At 52.5% G+C, this 25,391-nt stretch overlaps 2 protein-coding genes across 2 annotated transcripts in view; both read right to left on the bottom strand.

The window, feature by feature from the left end:
- The window catches only part of KCNC1 (potassium voltage-gated channel subfamily C member 1), a 42,723-nt gene extending 42,131 nt beyond the window's left edge, over positions 1-592 (bottom strand). The window contains exon 1 of the mRNA XM_059407579.1: positions 23-592. Coding sequence (XP_059263562.1) covers positions 23-592 — 570 coding nt within the window. The remainder of the gene's footprint in view (positions 1-22) is intronic.
- A 12,848-nt stretch (positions 593-13,440) lies between these two features.
- MYOD1 (myogenic differentiation 1) lies at positions 13,441-15,118 on the bottom strand. Its single transcript, XM_059388733.1, has 3 exons — positions 14,489-15,118; positions 13,964-14,042; positions 13,441-13,691 (listed from the first exon to the last, which is right to left on the bottom strand). Exons 1-3 carry the CDS (start codon positions 15,116-15,118, stop codon positions 13,441-13,443), a joined length of 960 nt encoding a protein of 319 aa, XP_059244716.1.
- Between the last annotated feature and the right edge of the window lie 10,273 nt (positions 15,119-25,391).

Raw genomic sequence — 25,391 nt, forward strand, 5'->3', positions numbered from 1 at the left:
TGATGGAGAGATTGTCACTTACCCGCGCGTAGCGGGAGGAGTAGGGGTCCTCGAAGAGCGCCCAGATGCGCGGCTGCCAGCGGCGCCAGAAGCCGCCCGGCCGTCCGTCCGGGGAGTCGCTAAGCGCCAGGCGCTTGGTCATCTCCAGCTCGTCCTCACCGTCGCCTGAGTCGCCGGGGCCGTCGGCGTCCGCGTCGTCGGCGCTGTTGTCAAGGGGTGCGCCGCCAAAGCTATCGAGCGCCTCCTCTGCGTCGCGATGCTGGCGGTAAGTCATCCAGCAGCAGGGCTCCACGTCGGTCTCGTCGATGCCCCAGAAGGCCAGCTCCTCCTCATAGAGTGGCCCGCACACGTCGGCGGGGCAGTGCAACTTGCCAGTGCGGTAGTAGTTCAGGATGTGCGCGAAGACGCCTGGGTGGCGGTCGAAAAAGAACTCGTCGGCGCGCGGGTCATAGTCGAAATGGCTGTGGGCGTCGGGCTCCGCCAGCCAGGCGAGCCGCGTGCCGGGCAGCGTGCGCAGCGTCGAGCGGTACGTCTGGTGGCGCGTGCCGCCCACGTTGATCACGATGCGCTCGCTTTCGTCCCCTTGGCCCATCGCGGCGCCCCCTTAGGCATGGCGCGGCCCAGCGACACCCATGGGAGCGGCCGCCAGGGGGAGTTGGCGCCGGGGAGGGGGGCGCGGGGCCTCCTCCCCCCTCCCCCCAGCCGTCGGGGGGTACAGAGGATGGTGGCTCTGGCCACCCCAAGAGCGACCCAAGCCCCTCGGGGCGCTTTCTGTCGGGTGCTGGTCCGAGGGAGTGTGCGCGGGATCCCAGGGGTCTCTAGGCGCCAGATGTGGGGAGGGAGCTGGTCCGGCTGCGGAGGAGGCAGAGGAGGAAAGAAGGGAGGAAGAAAGGGAGGGAGGAAGGGAGGAAGAGGGACGGCGCTCAGCGGCGAGCCCCGGGAGGAGGGAAAAGAGGGTTCGGGGGCCGGGCTCCCGTCCCCATCTCAGCGGGAAAATGAAGAAATTGACACAAAGCTTTTTTGGGGGAAGGTCAGCTGCTCCAAAGGCCGGACAGATAGATCAGCCCCCGGAAGGGGGAGGGGAGGAGAGGGGGCCGGGAAATTCGCGCTCGGCTGTGCGGTGGTCGCCGCAGCGCGCTCTCGGCGCTGGGGAGATGGATGACCGCTGCCTTCTTCCCTGCGTGGCTGGGCGCAGGGCAGGTTCCGGCCCCCTCCCTCTCTCCTTGCCTGGCTGCCTGCTCCCCCCGGCGGCGGGCGCGCCTGCCTGCCCGCCCGCCCTCCTCGCTCCTTCTCCCCGCCTCTTGGAGGAGATGGCGGGCCCCCTGGGCAGGGGCACCTGGGGCGCTGCTCGGTGCGGCGACCGCGGAGCGCTGCGCCCGGTGCGCGCTCCGCCTCGAGCTGGGCTTCCGCGGGGCTAAGCTCTGGCTCCGGCGGCGGTGCTGAAGGGACAGCTCCCGGGCTGTAGCGGAGCTGCGCGGGGCCGGGCACGGGTTCTCCGGGCTGGGCTCTGTCTGCGAGGCCGGTGGGCACTGGCTCCGGTGCCTCTGCGCCCGGCGCTTCGCGCCCGGCTTCGGGAAGGCGGCTGAAGGTGCTGGTCAAGGCGAGGGGGCTGCGGCGGTCGCGACCGGGAGGCGGGGGTGGCGGGTCCAGGCGCGGCGAGGCGAGGCCGGCTAAGCCGGCGAGGCCGGGGAGGCGAGGCGCGGAGCGGCCGCCGCCGCCGCGACGCTGCTGCCGCCCGGGCTGCTGCTAGGCTCGCTTGCTCGCTTGCTCGCTTGCTCGCTCGCGCGGTCCGCGTCCAGCCCGCCGCTCTCCGGACACAAGCACACGGCGCGCGCAGCCGCACTCGCCCCCGGAGGGAGGCGCCGCGCTGGGTCCTAAAAAGCCCCGATTCCGCGCCCCCCTCCCAGCCCGGCGCGGAGCCGGCCTCCCTCAACCCCGGCGCTGGGGGCGCCCGCCCCGCGTGGATCCTGCTCTCCCGGGGGACCCGCCGACGCTCCGCCCTGGGGAAACGCCACTCGATGGGCGGGGGCTCCGGGAGACGTCTAAGGCCTGCGCCCCCCGGGTCAGACTGAGGTTACAAGGGCGTCGGTTACAAACCCGTCCCTGTCCTTCCAAACAAGGGACTTTCCGATCCCCTAGTGAAATGTGACGACCCCGACCGCTATCAGAGACGCCTTGACCTGAACCAGTATTGGCGGCTCCAAGCAACCTTTACTACCGACCTTTTCTGCAGAACCTGGTGCCCCCGTGATCCTGTCAGAGGTTCCTCTTGAATGGACTCCAAAATAACATCCTTCAAACACACAACACACAACGAACGCTATCCTTTAAGCCCTCATAACAACCCAATAAGCCTGGAACCTTGTGATTGCCTCTCCACCCCTTACTCACCTTGGGCCCTTCACAACTCCAGGCTCACCCTAGTCTCCCATTGAGGGCCACAGGCTCTGCCATACTGATCCCAGCTCACAGATCCTCCTACATTAGCTCTGGATCCCTAGGTGGGGATCGCCTATGAAAGGGGTATTCAGCCTTTAGAGGTCAAAAGGAGCAACTGCTCCTAGTGGTCCTGAACACTGACATCCCTCTCTCCCAACTGGGCTTCAGCCTCCCTGGGCTGCAAGCTGTTGTTGGGGTGGGGAGCTGGATGGGAGCAGCTCCTGCTATGATCCCCACAGCTTCACAGTTGATCTTGGGGATGGGGATTACAGTGTAGGCCTCCAAGCCTTTCTGGCCCATGTTTGCTGCCAGTGCCTCAGTTTACTCAATCACTCTTTTACTCCTTTCTTGTTCCACACTCTGTCCCAGGCACACGAGTACAAGACACCTTGCCCTCCCAGGGCTCTCAGGCTTTTGGGGGAAGAAGGCAGGAGGGCCTGAGCAGGGCTGGGGAGGTCAGGCCCAGCTCCAGGGTTGGCCGCACCAGGAAAGAAGCTTATTGATCCCAGCCCAGCCCAATCGAACACAGGGCTGCCTGGGCAAAGGGCGATTTAATTAAGAAGACAGGAGGCTCTTATTTACCTGTAGGCACTTGCTAACTGTGCAGACAGCTGTCCCTCTACACTGACCTACAGACACAGCTATGAGCCTGAGGACAAAGCTATGTCTTAGACATCTCTCTCCTCACTTGGCCAGGGAAATCCCAGCCCAGGGAAATCTGTGTGTGGTAGGGAAAGGTTTGGAGGAGTGGAGAAGTTTGGAAAGGGTGAGGGGCAGAGCATGACATGAGCGATGGGAGAAGGACAAGGGCAGAAAGAGAGAGAGGCAGAGTTAGGGCAGAGATAGGGGAAGAGATAGACATAAACAAAAAGAGGGCCCTTATGATCAGGAGGAAGTCCAACCTGATGGAGCTCAGTCTCGCCACATTCAGATTCGCCAGGACATAGGCTCTCAGAAAGCTCTGCCTCAATCCAAGGAGGTGATAAAACAGAGACACGGGGACTCCCAGAAAGAAGAGAAAAAGATGGACACAGAGATGAACACACACACACACACACACACACACACACACACAAACACAAACACACACACACACACTGCACACATTTGGCTAGGAGATACCACGATGGGGAGACAACAGAAAGAGACCTCTCCAAACCTCTTCCTTCTAGCCAGACGTCTAACCCCTTCTCTCTCAGAAAGCCTCGGTGTTTGAACTAGCCATAGAGGTCCAGGATTCACCCTCCTCCCTCTCCTGCAGAAAGAACCACATTGGATCAGAGTATCTCTCCCCAGCCTTCACTTTAGCTCATCTCTTTCCCCGAAACGGACGTTCAGCTCCCTTGGGGCTGCTGCTCATTTGCTTTCCTCCCCAGTGCCCAGAACACAGCAGTTCCTCACTCAGGGTTAGATGATTTGAGAAAGACCAAGAGAGGGCCTGGGATCAGAGCATCCCAGTGTCAGAGGCCAGGAATGTCCAGAGCCCTGAACCAAAGCTGTGACAGGGTGGAAGGTCATACCCAGGATCTCTCGGGGAGTCAGTGCAGAGTCCACTGAGGCTACTACTCTCATGGTGAACTACAATGGGAAGTTGAAGGGTGCTCCATGTAGTGGACAGGTGGAGAGGTGGAGAGGTAGAGGAAGGCTGCTCGTGGAAGCAAAATTAGTGATTAGGAGCCCTAGTCAGTCCTAGCCCTGGAGGATGAACTAGAAAAAGAGAGGCAGATAAAAGTTAGAGTGAGGAAAATGTAAAAGGGTATCCACTACACCCTAAAATCCCCTACATGGCAAGCAGAAAGGCTCAGAGAGAAGAGCTTCCCAGGGGACAGGGGAGCTGTCCCACTTTAGGATTGTCACCTTGATCCTTGATGGCAACTCCCAGCCCAGGCCCCAAAGAATGTTCTCTGCACCCCACCCCACACCCCGGCAAGCAAGGACATAAAAGTCCCTTCTCTCACTTCCTTTTCACACTGTAAAAGGCTGGCATTTGCAGAAAGCTCAGAAAAACTGGGAGGGCAACACAGAAAGAAAGAACCCCCCCCCCCACCCCGAGAAGTGGGGGTGGGAGGAGGAGTTGCTGCCTGAGCCTTAGCTTCTCACCCACAACCACTAACCATAGGCCCTCAGCCCAGCCGAGACCCTCACCCCTTTCCACTTGAGCTATACACTCTTTATTCATAGCCATCTGTCCCTTCTCTTGCAGAGGAAGCCTGATGGTCCTATGCCAGAGGGTCCTTGGGATCAGTGGCTGGTGAGAAGAGGGTGCAAAGAACTACCTACCAGTGCTCCGCTGTTCTTCAATGGTCAAGAATATAGCCTCTAGGGCCTGGCTGCCTGTATTCAAATCCCAGCTCCATCATTGACTTAGCTATGACCTTGGGCAAGTTCTTCAACTTCTCTAGGCCTCAGCTTCTTTATTGTTGGATATGAATAATTATAAGTCCTATATCCTTTAACACCTCAGCTCTGGGATTTCTCTTGTTATGCCTGGAGGGGAGGGTGTGCGAGGTTCCATGAGCTCTGTGGTGAGAAAGGCTCCAGGAGGAGCGGGGGCTGAGAGTGGACTAGAAAAAGGTGAAGGGAGTCCTGAAGCCAAGTTTGGCCTATGTTCTCACACTTGGCACTTGCAAGCCTTAGATCTGGTCCTGCTAGGCTCTGGAACTGGCCCAAGTCCAGGCTCCCCCCGCCCCCCTTTGTCCAGCTTGGCACATCCTCTATGCTGCTCTCCCAGGCTCAGAGCCTTAGCAGTCCCAATGGGTAGGGGTGCCATCTTGTGGCCACAACTGGAAACTAACCTAAACCAGGCCAGACTGAGCAGGCTTTGGGAGTGACCCACCATAAGCAGTGAAACCAATTGGTGTCTCCTGCTCTGACCAGAACTCCTCCCTCCAATGGACAGGGAGACTGAGATCAGAGCTGTCATAGTGGAAAATTGGTGACCATTGCTTTTGGAGGTGTGGCTTGAGCACTGACCCTGGCACCTAACCTGGGAATGGGGTAGGGTGTACCACTCTTCGTTCCTGTGACCACCCCCCAGGTGAGTGGGGCCCAGATCTCTTAGGCCAAGAAGTCTAGAAGGGAGGCAAGGTAACGAATGCCCAGGGGAAGTTCTAGACCAGGGTTTCTCAACTTTGGCACCATTGACCTTTCACAGCAGACAATCTTTGGTTGTGGCGGCTCCGCTGTGCCTTGTAGAACGTTTAACAGCATCCCTGGCCTCAACCAGCTAGATGTCACTAGAGCCCCTTCCCCAGTGGTGACCACCAAGAAGGTCTACAGACGCTGCCAACAGTCCTTTGGAGGGTAAAATTTCCTCTGGTTGAGAGAACCATGCGTCTAGATTTGATCACATAACTCATTTGCTGCTTATTAGCGACTGTAAACCCGTTCACTTTTCATCTCTATGTTTCTGTTTCCCCATCTGTATAAAGGGGATACAGTTTGAGAGGATTACATGAGATAGTGACTCTCATCTAACTTCCTCTCCTTCCCTTTTCTTCCTTCCCTCAGGTTGCCTATCCCCTCCAAACCCTCTGTGACCTGCTCTCACCCACGTCTCTATCCTGGGCTCCTGCCAGTCCTCAGCAATGTCCATCACTCCCTCAGTGTCAGTGTGGTCCCAGGGGGCAAAGTGTCAGTCCTCCATAGGCTTGGATTTGGGGAAGATGAGTCCTCGATGTCTCTCATGCCAGTTGAGTGAGGTGGGAAGGTAGGAAATGATGAAGGCTGCGGTGAAGGAAGACTGTGGATGGTCAGAGATGATGTATAGGGAGGCCAGGTGGGTCCAGGCACTTTTGTAAGACTGGACAGAGGCCACTGAAATCTTCCGGAAGCAGCTTGGAGATGTGCGGCTATCCCACGGGCTGCAATGTCTTTGATAGGAGCCTTGTGGGTTGTACTTGTGGACACCTGTGTATGAGTCAGTCTGCAGGTAAGCCTGATTGGCAGTTTTGTGAGCCTGACATTTAGATATTTTGGGGGTTACACTTTTTTTTTTAAAAAGAATAGAAAGTTGGACACAAAAGGGAATATATATTTAGACTTAGAAATCAGGAACAAATGGAAATTTTAGAAAGCTGACAAATACTACAAACCTTTAAAAATCCAGAAAAAATTGCTTAGTATTTTTATTAACTGCCTGACACACCAACATAAGACTTTTTAATAAGTTATATTTACTTGGAAGCCAACAAAAGTAGTTGCAACTTTTTTTTTTTTTGCAATTACAGAAGGATGTTCAGTTAACACCACGTTTGTTTCATTAAAACTGCACCAAAGATGACTGAAAATGAAAATATCACCATCCTCCCATATAACTATTTTTTCTGTGCACCACCACACAAGAACCTGCTTCAAATTTCTATGCCAGCTTGCAGCTCCTAACTTGTACCAGACAAAGGTTTGTGGCTACTTAAAATACCGCCAAGATGAGGCTATTTAAAGATACATTCATGAAATGCAGGGGACCCAGAATAGCCACAGTGATCTTGAAGAATGAAGTTAGAGGACTCACACTCCCTCAGTTCAAAACTTACTACAAAGCTACAGTAATCAACACTGTGTGGTACCGGCATGAGGCCAGAGGTGTAGATCAATGGACTAGAATTGAGAGCCCAGAAATAAACCCATACATTTATAGTCAGTTAATTTGTGATAAGGGTGCCCAGAAAATTCAATGGGGGAAAGGGTAGCCCTTTCAACAAAAGGTGCTGGGTATCTACATGCTAAAGAATGAAGTTGGATCCCTTCCTTAAACCATATAGAAAAATCAACTAAAAACAGCTGAAATATCAGGGCGCCTGGGTGGCTCAGTGGGTTAAAACAGCTGAAATATCTAAATAGCCCAAACTGTAATACTCTTACTTGGTTTATGTTGTGGTTTTTTAGAAACAAGCAACCTACAGAGGATGTTGCTTGTGCATACAACACAAGCAACAACAACAACATTTAGATAAATTGAACTTCATCAAAATGAAACAAAATTGTGCTTCAAAGGACACTGTCAGGGATATGAGAAGACAACCTGTAGAATGAGAGAAAACATCTGTAAATCACAGAATTGATATAAGTCTAGTATCTAGATTATAGAGAGAACTCTCAAAGCTCAACGATAAGAAGACAAACCACCTAATTTTAAGAAGAGTAGAGGATTTGAATAGATATTTCCCCAAAGAAGAAATACAAATGGCCAATAAGCGCATGAAAAGATACTCAACATCATTAGTCATTAGGGAAATGGAAATCAAAACCACAGTGAGAAACCGCTTTACACCCACTAGGATGGCTAGAATAAAAAAGACAAACAGTAATAGTGTTGTCGATGATGTAGATGAATTGGAACTGATGCACTGGTACACTGCTGATGGGAACATAAAATGGTGCAGCTGCTTTGGGGAAGTTGTTGGCAGTTCCTCAAAAATTTAAGCATAGAGTTATGATATACCCAGCAATTTCATTTTTAGGTATATACCCAAAAGAATTAAAAGCATATGTTTACACAAAAGTGTGTACTTGAATGTTCATAACAGTATTATTCATAATAGCTAAAAATGGAAACCCAGATACCTACCAACTGATAAGTGGATAAACAAAATACAATGTATCCATACAATGCAATATTATTTAGCTATGCAAAGGAATGAAGTCCTGATACATGCTACAACATGGATAGATCTTGGAAACACTAAGCCAAGGGAAAGAAGTCATGCACAAAAGGCCACAGAGTCTGTGATTCCGCTCATGAAATGTCCAGAATGGACACATCTATAGAGACTGAAAATACTTCATGGTTGCCAGGAGATTGGGGGAGGAGGAAGAGTGGGGAGTGACTGCAAATGGTGAAGAGTTTCTTTTGGGAGTAAGGAAAATGTTCTGTCTTAGACAGTAGTGTTAATGTTGCTCAACATAGCGAATATAGTACAAACCACTGAATTCAATATTTGAAGAGGCTGGATTTTATGGTGGGTGAATTATACCTCAATGATTAAGTTTGGAAAAGTAAAGAAGGATCTGTGTACCAGGTTACAAATAATTTGCTTATGCTGAGAAAAATCTCAGTTTGTCGTGGGGCCCGTTCTCTTTTCTGTAAAAGATCTTTTTCATTATCTTTTTCTTTCTCTGAAATGCTTGAGGCAAATTACTAAAGAATTTCAGAATTGATGCATACCTTTTAAATTCACTAATCCAATGATACAAAGAGAAAGCCCAGATCCAGATGGGTTAAGTCACATGGCCAAACGTCAGAGCTGGTCAGTGGCACAGCCAGGCTAGGATCCCTGGAACTATGTAGTCATTGACATCCTCTAGGACTCACTTACTCCTGCTACTGGGAAGGAGTCCTGCTACGGAATTAAAGCTTGCTGTTAAGTGTCTAAAAAAAAAAATTAACTATAAGAAAATGACCCTGTATAATAGAACAACTAGCATTATACAGCCTCATATTCTCATGTGTTTCCTTTGATTGTAGTGAGTTGTGTGTAAATGTTTTCAGTGTTTCATAGATTAGATTAGAAAACACGGAGCTAGAATGAACTTCATCATTAACACCATCCTCATTTTTGTCTTCATCTTCCTCCTCATCTCCTCAGGCTTCTGCCTCCCTCCTCCTGCTCTTTTTTCCTTGCCTTTGTTCAGTCTTGCCCACTCCCTTCTACCACATCAGGCTGCACATTCTTTAATTGCTTCTTCATGTGACAGTGGTTTTATAATACCATTTTCTAGACAGAGAACTGAGACCATTCAGAGAGTTTAGTCTTCCCTTCAGCGTGGTGATCAAGGCATGTTTTGTATCATTCATAATTTAGGGAAGCTTTTTTCAGGCTCACCCCTATATTGGAAATGTCATGTACAATTTTAGGGTTGATGTCAGATTTGGGGAAAACTCTATCAAGAATCTTTCATTTGTGGACTATAAAAGATCAATGTATTTTGAGTTTTCTTCTGTAGTGATCATTTTTATTTATTTTTTTAAGTTGATAGTGTTCATTAAAAGGTTGGTTGATCCATGAGAAACTATGGACTCTGAAAAACAATCTGAAGGGTTTGAAGGGGCGGGGGGTGGGACGTTGGGGGAACCAGGTGGGGGGTATTAGAGAGGGCACGGATTGCATGGAGCACTGGGTGTGGTGCAAAAATAATGAATACTGTTATGCTGAAAATAAATAAAAGGAAAAAAAAGGTTGGTTGATGTCAAGGTCTTGTGACAGTGGCATTTTATGAATTTTACTCTGTTGATGTCAGTGACTTGTGTTAGATCAGCAAAAGATTTAAAGTCTCTTTCCAATTGTGTTCATACAATTTACTCTTCATTGAATATATTATCAAACAACACAAGAGTCTTTTTAATCATTCCACTCAAAAGTTACCCCTTTCTTTTAATAAACTGCTTTTGGGTATGACCTAAAGATATTTTGGGTATAACTGTCTTTCAATGTCAGATCATTTCAATTAATTTCATTGTTGATAATTATTGCTTTTCTATTCTATTTATCTAAAACATATCCCACCAAACCTAAACAAAATGTATACCTATAGATTGGACCCCAACATGCTCATAATGCCACCTTCCAGAAGGAAGAAGTCAGAGTAGAAACTGATAGTGGTCATAACTAATTGGCTAAAAGAATTTACCTTGGCAAATTAAGGAGATTGGCCCAGGGCCTTAGAAGGGGCTCATCCAAGGGTCCTAAGCTTAAACTTTGTTGCCTACAAGGTGCACCAGCCCCTGGTGATATGTTCTGGGTTCATGTGTACTCTTGTATGAGCACACATGTAGGGACATGGGCTCCGGGCTTCCTCAGATCCCACCCATGTGAAAATGGCCCCAAAGACAAGGGTCACTTCATCTACGTTGCAAATGGAGTTGGCCTCAGCTAGACCCTCCTCCCACCCCCAAATCCAGGGGACTGCGGTGAGAGATGAGCCAGAAGGGGACCTCAAACCCGATCATCCATGGAATGATCCAATCTCCAGGTGCTCCCCTCCCTCCCAACTTCCTCTCAGTTCTCCCTCCTTCCTTCCTATGCACAGGTACAAGGCAAGGCAGCTAAGCATGCAACCTCTGCCTCTCTGCCTGGATTCAAATCCTGGCTCACGACCTAAGCTAGTCCAGTAAGGTTTCTTCTCTGGGAATTTTCAAACTGGGGTTTAATGGTGAGATCCCTGAGTTGCTGGAGAAAACCAATATGGACTCAGAGCGAGTAAACTAGGTAGAGGCAACCCAGGGAATGGTGGAAGACTAAGAGGGGCTTCAGGCTCTGGTCCCTGCTGTCAAACTTATGGATGTTATGGCGCCTGTAGTGCTGCTTCTGTATATGAACTGTCCCCTGTCCTTCCAGCATACCCCTCGGGGGTTGAGGCTAATTTGAACTGGGTTTCTGTCCCTTGTAACTGCAAGTGTCCTGGACTAAATCTCTCCCCATATCCGCTTCTTCTTCTCCTGAGTTCTCCATCTTTGTAATGGTATTACTGTCCACTCTGAAGCAAACCAGAGCCGGAGTCAGCCTTGGTTCCCCCTTTTCCCTCACATCTTAGGGCCTCCATATACAAGACTCTGTGAACGGTTATGCATGCTGTTCACTGAACAAATGTGGCCACTGACCTGGCTACGAAGGTTAGTGGGGGGCTGAAGTCCAGCCTGCTCTTTGATTGCCCAGCTATGAACCCTGGTGCAGAGCAGCACCCTCAGGAAAGAAGGGACAGCTTTTTCCAATTGCACACTAGCTCCTGGCCCTCTTCATATGTGTAATTGGTTTCCTCAGTGCAGACACTCTGCATCCTCCTTTCTGTACGTTCTTATACCCCATTATGTGAAGGAACAGTTTATTTTCTGTCGCTTTGTGGTCTTTGCTCTTGCTGTGTCCTCAGCTTGGAGTATCCTTCCCTTTCATGACCAACTCCTTCAAGATTCTTACTAGAGGTTGCCTGCTTGTCTCTACCTTCTGTTTCTACTGTGTTCTTCTACCACATACACCCCCATTATAACAATTCATTGTGATGTAACCAACTGCTAAGAGATCCAATCTCCCCAAATGTCTCAGTGTTTTCCATAGTCAGGAGCTGTCCACTAGTCTCTGTTTTCACCCAGTATAGGACCTGGCAAATACTGAATGAGTGAGCCCCCACAGGGTCTCAAAGGAGTATAAAGAACCCCAAGGGGCAACTGGGAAACAGCCAGAAGAAAAGCTGAGGATTATTAGTAACAGAGCAGCTCTAGGCAGCTCTTCAGGGAGCCTGTGTTGCAGACAGCAGAGGCTCTCCTCAGAGCAGAGAGCAGAAGTCCTTCTTGCTGGCAACATATCTTGCTGGCAGTCCTCGGGGTCATCCCACCTGCCAAGCAGAGCCTTTGAACGTGGGCCTGTAAGGTTTTCGGGAAAAAAGTGTCTGTCCGGGTGAGATGCAGGAGACATTGGGGTCCTGGTGACAAATGTATGTTTGGGAGCGGGCTTGCAAGGCATGGGGATGGGGGAGACGTTTACCAGACCATCCTTCCCAGGGTGCCCTCCCAGCTGTGCATGTGCATGCACACATGCATGGGTCCATGGGCACTGTCTGTTGTCTTTTCTTGTTTCTCAAGACACAGTTCAAATGGCACCTCTTCCAGGAAGCCCTCTCCAGCACTATGACTAAATCAATGTCCCCTCTGCTTCTCTCAGAACGTTTATAGCCAAACATGAGATGATGCCGATTTGCACTGCCCTGACATGGCCAGGATGCTCTAAGTTCCTGAGCAGAGATGTCTGTTCCTGTCAGGCCTCCTATGCGGTCCCCCTTAAGATTACTCCTATCACTGAGAGCCTGTAAGTGCCATACAGCTACATCGCCACCCCTTCACAATCATTTAGTTTTTCCTTATGATGTTATGAGCACCTGATGCATCGCCTATACCCATGCGACTTCTGGGTGGCACGAATTCCCAGTGTTCCTTCTGGACACTACGCCTGGGTTCACTCAGTGTGCATCCAGGGGCGTGATTCTCAACCTTGCAGGCGCTTTAGAATCACTTGGGGAGCTTTTGAAAAATACCAGTACCTGGCCCCAGATATCAGGGGCATATACATTAAATCTTTGGCGAGTGGGGAAGACATGGATTTTTTTTTTCACTACTCAAATCATTCTAAAATGCATCCTGACAGAAGAACCACTGACCTGCCAGTGATGATGGGTCAGAGGAACCTCCCTCCCGTATAGGCTCCTTCCTGCAATCCGTCTTCCGCCTACAGGGGTCGCTGCGGTACAGCTGGCCCAAGTTTTCGGGTTTCCTCCCTTCCTTGCCCCGTCCCCAGGGAAAGTCGGAGCCACCGCGGTATAAATTAGCGTCTTTATTTCGAACACCTGAGAGAGCGCCTGCGGCTCGCCCACCTGCCGTATAAACGTACAAAGTCCCTGTCGCACCGCACACCATGCCTCAGAGATAAATACAGCCCTAGGGGCTCCTGCTCTGGCAAAGCAACTCTTATTTACAGGAATAGATTACAAAAGTATTACAAAAAGTGGTCCTGAACTGGGGGAGAGAGGGTGGAGTGGTTACTGTTAACACTTGTGACACGCGGAACGCGAGGGCGCCCCGCGGGCGCTGGCAAACGGCAAAGTCGCCGGGGCTCCCGGAGGGAGGCCACGCCCCACTCAGCAGCACCGGCGTCCGGAGGCGGGGTTTAGATCTGCGCTAGTCCCATCCCTCCTAGGGACGTGGGGAAAGGCAGAGGAAGGGTCTGGCCCCTCGAGGATCAGCTCTGGCCCAAGGAGGAACACCTAAAGGCCATCGCAGCGAGTCTCAGGGAAGGGTGTTGCGTGGGAAAGAAGGACTGTGTCCTTGCTGTGGAGTGCGGGAGTGGAAACACATCAGTTCTCCCGCCTCTCCCAACTCGGGAGGGGTCGCTTTTAAAGCGCGGTTGGGAGTGGGGGTTGGCATTTAAGCTCAATCTTTCGGGCGCGAGGGACTCTAGGGGCACCGTCCCTCGGGCGCGCGGGCAGCGGAGCTCTCCCATGCGGCCGCCCACCCCCTCAGAGCACCTGGTAGATGGGGTTGGGGTTTGCGCCCGCGGGGCACTGCGGGGCAGCGTCCGGGGAAGGGGTGGGGGCGCCGCGCTCGACCTCGCTCTGGGCGGCTTCCTCCTGTGGGCCGGGAGAAGACTCCCGCGGCGCATCCGCCAGCAGAAGCGCGGGTGCGGTAGGGCTGTCGGTGGAGATGCGCTCCACGATGCTGGACAGGCAGTCGAGGCTCGACACCGCGGCACTCTTCCCGGGCCTGGGTTCTGCGCGGGGATGGGTAGGAGAGTATGCAGTTGAGCGGTAGACAAGTCTCCCACCCACAGGCTCAGTGCTTTGGGGCAGACAGGAAATTGAAGGCCCGCCCGAGTCCGAGAGGACCCAGAGAGAGTACGGAGCGAAAAGGAAGGGAGCTGCATGCTTAGTATTTCATTCCCTGTACAGTCTCCCAGGACTGGGGACAAGGGGAAGGTTCTAGATAGAGGAAAGCCGGGGCAGCTCAAAGGGGGTAACGTGGGAAGGAGGCGCGAATACGCACCGCCGGGCGTCTCGCTGTAGTAGGTGCCATCGTAGCAGTTCCGCCGCCGGGCACCGTTCGGGGGGCCGTTGTAGTCCATCTGCAAACGGTAAGGGCGACCGAGTCAGGCTCGGGGACCGCGTGGGGCCAGAGCATCACTCCCTGTAGCCACCCCGCCTCAAGTCCCCGAGTTCTGGGCCCTGGTTGGGGGATCGGGGCAGACAGGCGCTGCCTGCAGCCTCCCGGGCTAACTAGAGGGCAGATAGTCTTCTAGGAACATAAGTCTGCATTTTGTAAATAGGGTAAGTGGGAAAAAGCAGATCTTCATATCGCTGAAGCAGAGCTCTAACAGCGCCCCAGTAGGGTGGCTCGCATTTGTCCCGTGCGCCCCCAAGGCACCAGATCACCCCTAGTAACAGCTGCTTGGGACACCGGGGTCCACTCGCCGCAAGGTTCCCAGCCCGACCTCCCTCCTCGCCCTCGGAAATACGGCCCAGATATACCAGGAGCTGCCCTCACTTCTCTAGCGGGGGGTCCCCGCCTTACCATGCCGTCGGAGCAGTTGGACCGCGGGCTGGACGCGTCTGAGTCGCCGCTGTAGTGTTCGCCCACACGGCCTGGGGGCAGCGGGCCAGGGGCGTAGAAGGCAGCGGCGGCACCAGGGGGCGCGGAGTCCTGGTCGCGCAGCAGCGCCTGCAGGCCTTCGATGTAGCGAATCGCATTGCGCAGGATCTCCACCTTGGGCAGCCGCTGGTTCGGGTTGCTGGACGTGCAGCGCTTGAGCGTCTCGAAAGCCTCGTTGACTTTGCTCAGGCGGCGCCGCTCGCGCATGGTGGCGGCCTTGCGGCGGTCGGCGTTAGTGGTCTTGCGCTTGCACGCTTTGCAGGCCCACAGCAGACAGCGGCCAGCCTGGTGGTGCCCGCTGGGAGCGCGCACATGCTCGTCCTCGCGCGTGCCGGGCGCCGGGTGCACCGCCGCCGGGAAGTGCGAGTGTTCCTCTGGCTTCAGGAGTGCTCCCACGTGCACGAGGCGCGGGTCCAGGTCCTCGAAGAATCGCAGGTCGGAGGAGTCGAAACAAGGGTCATCATAGAAGTCATCCGCGGAGGCAAAGTTGCAGAGGGCGCCGTCGGGGCCAGTCAAGTCTACGTCTCGAAGCGGCGGCGACAGCAGCTCCATATCCCGGCAGAGGGTGGCGCAGTCCCTGCTTCGGTAGGGGTTACCCGAAACTTTCTGCCTATCTTCAGTCCTGGCCCTGCGATAGTAAAGTACCGGGGTTCTGAATGTACACCCCACTATCTCCCCCGCCCCCTGCCGGGTCCTGTTGGGTCTGTTGCGAAAGCGGCGGCAGCGCCCCGGGGCTTCCCCACCTCTGTCTTCAGGCCAGGCGCCGGGGGCTATTTATCCAGTAGTAGCTTAAGGGCCCCCGAGCCGTAGCGGGCGGCTGGGGGCGGGGGCGCCCGAGGCCAATAGAAACAAGGTGGGGAGGAGCTTGGGATCCCCAGGGTGGCTGCTGGGGCAAGAGACTGGCCAACCCCCTACCCCTCGACCCCCGCGCGCGGGCGCTCCGGCCCCTCCCTAGGCTGGGAGGGAGGCAGAGGCTGGCAGCCCTAAGCGGTTGCACTTGGCTCTGGGGCACACTTGCTCCAAACCTCTCCAGCACCGTACTCCTCCTATGTCCCCGGGAAGTGTTGGCCGCGCGCGCTCAACTCCAAGCTGACTTTGGGTCTCCTTCTGTCCTCTGATTTATGGGGGGACCTAGGTGCACGGTAGGAGTAGGAAACAGATCGCGAGAGACTTAGAGAGACACCCATGACAATAGAGCAGAGACACTCAGAGGTGAGACAGTGAGACAGTAAGAGATACAGCCAAAAGACAGACACGGAAAGCAGAAAGCTAGAGCCAGAGACAGAGAAATCTGCAACAAGAATTAGAGTCTAAGTGGATGAACTGAGACAAACTGGACGTGGGGGCCGGGTCATTAGGTCAGTTCGTACCAGGGAGTCGCTCAGAGGGCGGTGGACCCAGCACCCCCCCACACCGGATGCTTAAAAACTGAGCCGCTGCATCTACGCAAAAGAGGGGGGTGGCTGCCAAAGCGCCTCACCAATGTCTCTGAGCCCGGGTTCTGCCCTGGTCTGGAGGGAGTGGAGTGAACTCTTGCCTAGCCCGACCTGCGTGTGTCAGCAGCGGAGTGCCCTGTGCGGGTCTGGGTGGAGATGTGTCTTCCCCTGGGAAGAAAACAGCTCTGGTTTTCCCTCGCGCACAGCGCTGCACAGTGAGGTTCATGGCGCAAAGTCCTCCAACGCCCAGACTCAGCCTGAGAACCCCACTTCAGAGGGGATCTTTGAGAGTAGAGTTTGGAGACCAGTGATCTAAGTTCGAGTCCAGATCCCATAGCTTCTTGTGTGATTTTGCTGAAGTCATACCACCTTCCAAGCCTCAGTTTCCTCACTTTGTAAATCTGGGGATAGTAATAGCTATTTCCTGGAGTAATTGTGGTTGTGGTGAGAATCTAAAAGAGACCAAAGATGTGGAGGCCCTTAGTCCCAGATACAAGACCGTATTAACGAGAGAACTTGCTTCTGTCATTGACCCAGACTGAGCTGTGGGCTCCCTGCAGGTTTCCCAGCTGTTGGCTGGGGCACTGAGTCCTGACAGGGACCCATGTGATATTAGGGCTTAGCTTCTGCAGAGGTCTTAGCTGCATTTCTTCCCAGCAAGCCTACTGGAAAGACTGGGAATAGAAGGAGAAGGCAATTAATTCAAGGGATCTCTGGCTCCTTCACAAGCCCTGGGTAACCCCCACCCCCAGAATGCCTCTTAACCTTTTCTTGAATCTCTCGTAAATATCTTCCTATTAGCACTCTGACTAGAGGTCTCCCTTGGACCAGATAGCCTCCAGGGCTCTCTCCCTGCAGCACCTACAGATAGAAGCAAGAGTAGTCATTGTACCTTATACTTCAAGAAGCTGTCCTAACTGGCTCCCTGGACCCTGAGAAGCTCTCCCTTCCCACCAAACCTAACAGACTCCTTTGGAGCCCTGCCTTCTTCACTTCTCTGCCACTAGCAATGCTGAAGGTCCCCTTCCTGATGTGGTCCCTTCCCTTCACTCTGTAACTCCATCTTCATGTAGTCCTTCAACACATATTATGAAGCATCCCTTATGTGCCAGGTATTGGCCTAGGTGTTGGGGGATCCAGCAATGAATAAAATGGAGACTCTGCTCTCGTGGTGTTTCAATTGTAGGGTAGAGAGACAGATAATAAAAAAATAAGCCAGAAAAGTCTGATATCAAGAAGTTTTCAGTTCTATGAAGAAAAATAAAGCAAAGGGAAAAAGTGATGAAGATTATTTCATTATATGGAGTGGTCTGGTAAGGCCTCTCTGAGCTGATTACATTTGAGCAGAGACCAGAATGAAGGTAGGGCAGAAGCAGGTATCTGAAGTCAGATAGAAAGAAGAGCACATGCAAAGGTCCTGAGGCAGGACTGTGTTTGTCATATTTAAAGTACATCAAGGAGGCTGGTGTGTCCACTGCAGAATGAGCCAGTAGGAGAGTGGTAACAGAGGGGGTCAAAGAGGGACAAAGAATTTGAATTCTGAGATGAAAAGCCACTGGAGAGGGACGCCTCGGTGGCTCAGTTGGTTAAGCGGCTGCCTTCAGCTCAGGTCATGATCCTGGTATCCTGGGATCGAGTCCCACATGGGTCTCCTTGCTTAGCAGGGAGCCTGCTTCTCCCTCTGCCTCTGCCTGCCACTCTGTCTGCCTGTGCTCACTCTCTCTGACAAATAGATAAATAAAATCTTTAAAAAAGAAAAGAAAAGCCACTGGAGGGCTTGAGTGGAAGTGAAGAATGTTACCGATTGACTCACATTTTAACAGGAGCATACAGGTTTTGGAGAGCAAAGGCAGAAGCAGGGAGAGCATTAGGAGACTATTGTAATGAACGAAGTAAGTGGTGATGGTGGTTTGGATCTGGGTACCAGCAGTGAAGATGGTGAAACATAATTCAATTCCAAACATATTTTGAAGATGGAGCCAGCAATATTTATTCATGTTTGGATGTAGGCAGGAGGACAAGAGAGGAGTTGAGGAGGACTTGGAGAAAAACGGAGCTGGGGAACAGCAGGTTTGCAGGTGACAGATCAGGAGTCCAAGTTAAGACACAATTTGAGATGGGTGTTCAACATCCAGGTGGAGAGATTAGGTAGGCAGGGGTTTCATGAGGCTGGAGTTCCAGGGAGGAGGTCTGGGCAGGGGAAAGCCCTGTCCACTGAGACATCGGAGTCTCTCCAACCCCAGTGCTGCCATCCTGGACTAAGGCGCCACTCTCCTGACCTGGATGACCACCAGGGCTTCCTGGCTGCTCTCCTTACTTCCACCATTCTTGCCCCAGCATAATCTGGCCCCCTACACAGCAGCCTGAGTAATCCTTTAAATATGTAAATGAGATGATATCCCTTTCCAGCTTTAAACTCCTTAAGAGCTTCTCTGTTGCACTTAGAATAAAATCTCATCTCCTTTCCCTAGCCTGTAAAGTCCCACACAAGTTGGTCTCAGCCCATCTGTCTGAATTCATCTGGAGCCACCATCCCTTCTGATCACTCCATTCTCGTCTGAGCTCCTTTCCCATCTTGGAACACTGAGAGCGTGATCTGACCTCAGAGCCTTGTCCTTGCCCTAGCCCCAGCTCCTCCCGCAATCGCAATCGCTGCTTTTCCTATATCAGGTCTCAGCTCAAACATCACTTCCTGGGGATGTCTCCGACCATCTCCTCTAAGGTCACATCACTGGGTCACATCACTCTGCTCATTTCCTCCTTCATGGGGCCACTCTGTAATTATCTTCTTAACTCGCTCACTGATGGATATAGCCTCAGGAAGGCAAAATCGTTTTGCTCACCATGGCATCTCCAGAAACCATCTCAGTGGCTGTCGCATAGTAGGAACTTGATAAATGTCAAATGAATGAATGGGTGGCCTCCTGCCCTTTGAATTTCTATGCATATATTTGAATATCGTGAAATATGTCGTTAGTGAGGATGGTTGTACATCTTTTTTTTAATGATTTATTTATTTATTTATTTGACAGAGAGAGAAACAGCCAGAGAGGGAATACAAGCAGCGGGAGAGGGAGAAGCAGGCTTCCAGCTGAGCAGGGAGCCCAAGGTGGGGCTTGATCCCAGGATCCTGGGATCATGACCTGAGCTGAAGGCAGACGCTTAACGACTGAGCCATCCAGGTGCCCCTGGTTGTACCTCTTTTAAGCTAGTACACAGTTAAACATACATGCTGGGTCACACTTGCTCTGCCCAGGCAAGACTCAGGGCCTGTCTGTTGAACAAATTCACATGCCCTGCTCCAGTATCTTAATAGTGTAATATAGACTGGGCACTTACTAGAAGCTTGTGTCTTTTCATTTGTCTTACACACTAACAATGAGAAGGGCAAATAATTGTTATAATAGATTTAGATTAAAACACATATTTCTTTCTATTTGCTCCTGCATCAGCAGCAGAATGCCTGGCACACAGTAGGTTCTCAATTAATACTCGTTGGATGAATCAATAAATGAATCAAACCATTTGATTGTAGAGTACACTGAGATTTCCAGGTGAGCTCCTCAAATCACTTATCCATGTGAATCAAAATTTTTCTCAAGCCTGAGCAAGCAGGACATAATGCTAAGACTTATAAGATTACAACTTTGCGTTTTGGGTTTTGTATTCACAAAAAGCTCCTTGGGGTCATCATCAAATTGCCTTTAGGATAAGTAAACGTTGTACGTTCAGACTTACCAAACATTGAATATATTAGCACTTGTGGGTTAGACATCTAAACTGCTTTGACAGTTTTAAACTTGATTTGTAGCTTCATCTTCTTCAGTAATTAGGAAGCACACAAGCCCACTGGCACGCTGCCACACTTCTATCAGACTTCCAAGTAGGATTTAGTTTGTTACAAGGCTCCTGCTGCTTGAAGAGTTTGGAAATCACTGGACTCAGTGGCTGTTACAGACCTTCCAGGCTGGGACCCATGCCTGACTGAGGTCACTCTCCTTGTGGTGACACCACATTCTCAGGGACAAGTTTGCCAACACCACCGTTCCATCTCTGTTGCTTAAAGAGCAGGGAGCTGGTGCCCTCTTTTCAGTCCTAGTGCTGGGTTGGGGCCAGGGAGGGGGAAAATGACAAATCTGGAAGCAGAAAGAGTCCAAACTCTTATAGGTGTGGAGTCTAGTCAAGGGTGCCTCTTGGGGACACATGTGCTGGACTTGTTCTGGCAGAAGCCAGGGGCGATGGGCCGAGGGACCTACAGGTGGGGGTATCTCCGACTCAGGGCTCAGCAGACTGGTGGGCAAGGGCACACCTCACCCTGGCCCTTGGTTCTCTGGTCTGCACAGTGAGGAACTCCTTTGGCAGCAGGTGGGAAGGGAGGGATCCCTAGGCTTTTCTCCCTCCACGCTTTCCATTCCATCCTCCTCAGCTCCCTTGATGCCTGCCTGGGGCTATAAATGGAGCTCTGGCCCTGAGCAGGAATGCAGGCCTGGCAGGGCCCCTTAGTGTTCACCCTCAGGGAGCCGCCGGCCCCAGGGCTTCCAACAGCCTCTCTCTCTATATATATATAGCCTCTGGAAACCCAATCCAGCATGCACCTGCTCTGGTCCTCAGGCACCCTGCCCCTGCCCAGGCTGGACCCACGGCATAGGCAGCATAGCTGACTGGGAGTTGGGGGTGCCACAGGACCCCAGGGTGCAAACATGAACAGGGCCAGTTCTAGGTAGTGTCTCTGTCCCCAGGCTTCCCATTTCTGTCCCTGGATCCCCCCTGAGTGTCCCCACACTGTCCCCTGCTAACCTTGCTCCCTGGCAAGGCATGAATCTGGCTACTCCTTGGGTAGGAATCCTGCCCTGGAGCCAGTCTGGTTGGGTGGATGTGGCCCCAGATTCAGAGCCAGGGTCCCAGGGATTCTTCACAGATGGCTACCCATCCCACTTCTCAGCCTTCCACTTAATAAGCAGGGAGCCCAGAAGATAAAGCAGAGCTGGAGCAAAGGAGCCCCCATGGATGGGGAGGGAACAGAGAGAGAAGAGACGGCCTATATACCAGCCCTGGGCCGGGCGAACTGGTGTATCTCTGTGGGGCCGTGTGTGCCCGGGGAGGGGTGTGTGTGACCACAGTCATTGTTCGCCTGGGCTCGTTCATGTATTCCGCAGATACCAGTGCTGTTCCTGTTTTATGCTAGGTGCTGGGAGCACAGCACAGGACAAAGCAGACAAAGCCCCCTGCCCTCGTGGAGCAGACATTGTACCTGGCAAGACCCAGAGTTGCCAAGAGACACATGAAGAAGTAAACTATGGGGCATCTGGGTGGCTCAGGGGGTTAAACCTCTGCCTTCAGCTCAGGTCATGATCTCAAGGTCCTGGAATTGAGTCCTGCATCGGGCTATCTGCTCAGCGGGGAGCCTGCTTTTCCCCCACTCTCTCTGCCTGCCTCTCTGCCTACTTGTGATCTCTCTCTCTGTAACATAAATAAATAAAATCTTAAAAAAAATAAAAGAAGCAAATTATGGCATGCATTAGAACATGAGATGTGCAGAGGAAAAATACTAAAAGTAGAGCAGGGTGAGCAGGTCTCAGTTGCCAGGACAGGCCTGGCTGCAGAATTAGAGCGGTCAGGTGGACAAGGTGACATTGGAATAAAGAGGTAAGGGAAGTTCGGGGGTGAGGCCTGTGCCCGTTGGGACAGAAGGTTCCAGGCAGAAAGAACAAATCATTATGGAGCACCTTCTATGGGACAGTTGCCTCTGTTAGAAGCAGAGGATTCTGCAGGGGACAAGACAGGTTCCTGTTCTAGGAACCTGGGGCCTGCATGTCTGGTGCCTGCTTCTCCCTCTCCCTCTGCTGCTCCCCTACTTGTGTTCCCTCTCTCGCTGTGTCTCTCTCTGGTAAGAAAGTAAATAAAATCTTTAAAGAAAAAAAAAAATCACTTGATGCCTGATTTCTGGAAAGAACTGAGGAGTTCCCTCAGGCAGAGTCTCCCCGACAAACATATTCTTCACAGAACTAGAGCCTTTCTCTGGTCTTCGAAATCCCAGATTCCTGGAGTCTGAAATACAAACTTACTGTGGTTTACTAAATAACACAGGTAAGGTGACAGTAGCTTCATGACCAGAAGTGTTCAGGGAGGTGGGCTTCGTGAAGGTCCCAATTCTTCTTCCAGCCTGACGGCATCAGGCTTTTGGGGTGAGGAGAGCTCCTGATGGAGAGTTCACCACCTCTATTGATCAAATACCAAAGAACATTTTTTTAATGGGAATTTAACTTGCAGTGTGAGGAATTTAAGAAAGCCAAAAGAAATACTATTGCCCAAGTGTACTGTCTCCTCAAAGAGTACTTTGTCTTTAAGCTAAGATGGCTCGGGCCGAGGAAGAAGAAAGACGGGAAGGCCTCTTAAAGTCACCTTCCACTTTATCCACACAAGGATCAGTAAAAAGCCACAGGATGTGTCCCTGCCTCCTCTGGCTAGGACACTCCGTGGAGCTCGTGCCAAGGTCCCAGCATCTGGGCCCGTGACAGAGTGGACAAGTACATTTCCTTGAGGGGACTGCTTGCCCTCACCCCCACACCCCCTTGCTCTCTCATAGTACGTCACGCGCTCGCGTGCCTCATAAACTGCGGCCCCCTCTCCGCCGGGCCACCTCACAGTCTGCGCACATGTCATGCTCCGTGTCCACCCCACATCCCGTGTCTACCTCCCACTCTGTGTACGCATCACAATCCGTGCACAGCTCACCCACCACGTGCACGTCACACTCTGCATGCCTCTCACGTTCCGTTCATACCTCCCACACCACAGACGCCTCACCGGTGAGTGTGTCTCACGTGTGGCCACACTTTCCGTACTATGTAGCCCTCTCACGCTCTGTGGACCTCACGTGCATTACGCATTGTAGACGATGGGCCCCTCTGGCTCCGTGTACACCTCACACACTGTACCCTTCATACCCTGTGTCCATCCCCCCTGCAGAACATGCCTCACATTCCATGCCCACACCACACCTGTGTCCCACACTGCTCATAGGCTAGGTCAGGTGGATCCACATCTTAGTCCCAGTGTGACCGCTGGTCTCCACCTGGGTGCCTGGAGGTTCCCTGCTCCATCCAGAAGGAAAACACTAGGGGGTCTGTGGGCTGTAGCATCCACACCTTCGCAGTTGCTAGCTGGAACTTTCTTTCTTTCTTTTTTCAAAGGTTTGTTTTATTTGTTTATTTGACAGACAGAGATCACAAGTCAGCGAGAGACAGGCAGAGAGAGAGGAGAAAGCAGGATCCTCGCTGAGCAGAGAGCCCGATGCGGGGTTTGATCCCAGGACCCTGGGATCATGACCTGAGCTGAAGGCAGTGGCTTAATCCACTGAGCCACCCAGGCGCCCCTAGCTGGAACTTTCTAAGGGGCATCTCCCTGCTTAGAGCAGGTCAGGTCTCTGTGTAAGGGCTGAGAGAGGAGAGCTATGGGCCGAGGAAAGAACTGGTGATGGGGGTACGGGGGATGGGGATGGCATGGCGCATGTGGCAGAATCCAGTGGGCAGCTGTGGGCATCTGGGGAGGGGCCTTGGCTCCCCACCCCTTTCCTTTGCCTTCTTTCTGTCTAATCAGCCCACCTGCCAGCCTGGGGGGCTCCAAGGAGCTGGGATTAAGACACACACAGCCGTTGGGCTCCAGGGACAGACACCAGCTGCTGCCCCCAGCAGCTGCCCCAGCCACACGCCTCTGCGTGGAGGTTGGGAGCCTTGGGGAGGCCTGATTCTTTCCCCTAAACCTGCCCATCCCTGGCCAGTGGCACCCAGGACAGAGAGTTTCCTGGCAGAGAGACAGAGGACAAGGGCCTCATGACTAATAACCAGGCTGCCTGGGACACCTGTCATCCCTCTCTATCCTACATCCTGCCCTGCCATCTCCACGAAGCCCTCCTGGATTGCTGCTTCCCCTCTGGTTTGGGAAAGTAATTTATGGCCCAAGTGCCTCCACAGGTCTTAGTGTTCCTTAGTACCCACCCTGTTCTCAGGTTTCAAGCTAGGTGCTGCGGAAAGGACCCCTAGCTTCTGGGAGCTCCATCTGGTGGGGAGAGGGAGACCCATGAATGAATCATCAAATCACCCTGTGGGAATACCCACAGGGCCCAACTAACTCTCCTGTGGGTACCTGAGAGGACTGCCCCAAGAGAGACGTATTGATACCCTTCTTCTTGGGTACTGAAGATGAGTAGGAGGCCCAGTAGGAGAACTGGAGGAAAGGCACTCCAGAGCAGCATGAGTAAAGGCCGGAAGGCACTGCAGCATGCCGTGGGATCATCCTGGGGGGCTGACACTGTATCTGGGGTTCCTTTGGTCATTTGGGACCTGCTTATACCCCCAGAGGGGTAAAGGGGCTCTGTCTTAAGTGAAGCGCATTAGCTTTCCAGACAAGACAAGTTAAGCCAAGAGTAGAGGAGGGTGTGAGGAAGGATTCCAGGGGGAAAGCAGCAACCTTACATAGTAGAGAGCACCTGGCCTGAGCCGAAACACCAGTATTCACTGCGCTGGCTGTGCGCAGGTTTGTGATCTCCTCGAGCCCTTCCGTGCCCTGCCTGGGTCTCACTTTCTCCACAGGTAGGATGGAGGCATCAGACACCTGGGTCCCCTCCCATTTGGGTAGGGGTTTTGCAGAGGGCCCTGCTTCTCCCTGAGCCCCCCAGCCTCTCTCCTGGGGGAGAGAGTGGGAAGAAGCCTGTCCTGTGACCTGTCCAGCTGGCCTGCCCAGAAGCAGGGGTAGCTAAAGCAGGAGACTGAGTGAGATTAGGGCTCAGCATGGGACCCAGGAGCCTGTTCCTCAGACTGGAAAGGTAGTTAACATGAGGGGTCCTGCCCCAAGGAGCACTGGGGAATCATGAAGGCCATTGCTTCATTCTCTCCTGAAGATGCAGCAGAATCTCCCTTGCAGCCTGTCTGAACTTGCCCTTGGAGCACATGGATCTTGCCTGACACAGAGACTGGGTCCCCAGTTCCTCAGTCTGTGTTGCCAGGGATCTCTATTGGGCTTAGGGGTTAGAGTGACTGGGACTCATGCACTGGTCCTACCCCTTACTTAGCTAGGGTAAGTTACCTCCCCTCTCCGAGTGTTACTTCTCCCAGTTGTAAACTGTGACCAGTCTCAGTATCTACTCTGTAGGCTCTTAAGGGTTCAATATGGCAAACCACATGACGTCCTTGTGAAAAGCCTGTCTCATGGAGCACAGTAGAAGCCTGGAGATTATTCTAGCCTGGCTTGTTCTACTTTTAGTAGAAGTTAGGAGCAAGCTGTGGGTGGGTGGGGCTGGGACAGTGGGGGGCCTGGCCTGCCTATTCTGGGCTCTGTAGCTCTTGGAAGTGGGGCCCTGGTGAGGTGGCTGGAGGTGGGGGCCATCTTGA

This window comes from Mustela nigripes, chromosome 1 (assembly GCF_022355385.1).
Source record: "Mustela nigripes isolate SB6536 chromosome 1, MUSNIG.SB6536, whole genome shotgun sequence".
NCBI lineage: Eukaryota > Metazoa > Chordata > Mammalia > Carnivora > Mustelidae > Mustela > Mustela nigripes.

Bases quoted from the DNA above. Each gene is read 5' to 3' on its own strand.
- MYOD1 (XM_059388733.1), bottom strand. From the start codon at position 15,118: ATGGAGCTGCTGTCGCCGCCGCTTCGAGACGTAGACTTGACTGGCCCC. The intron at 14,043-14,488 runs GTAAGGCGGGGA...TACCGTTTGCAG, and splicing joins CCAACTGCTCCGACGGCATG to ATGGACTACAACGGCCCCCC. The intron at 13,692-13,963 runs GTGCGTATTCGC...ATCCCCGCGCAG, and splicing joins CTACAGCGAGACGCCCGGCG to AACCCAGGCCCGGGAAGAGT.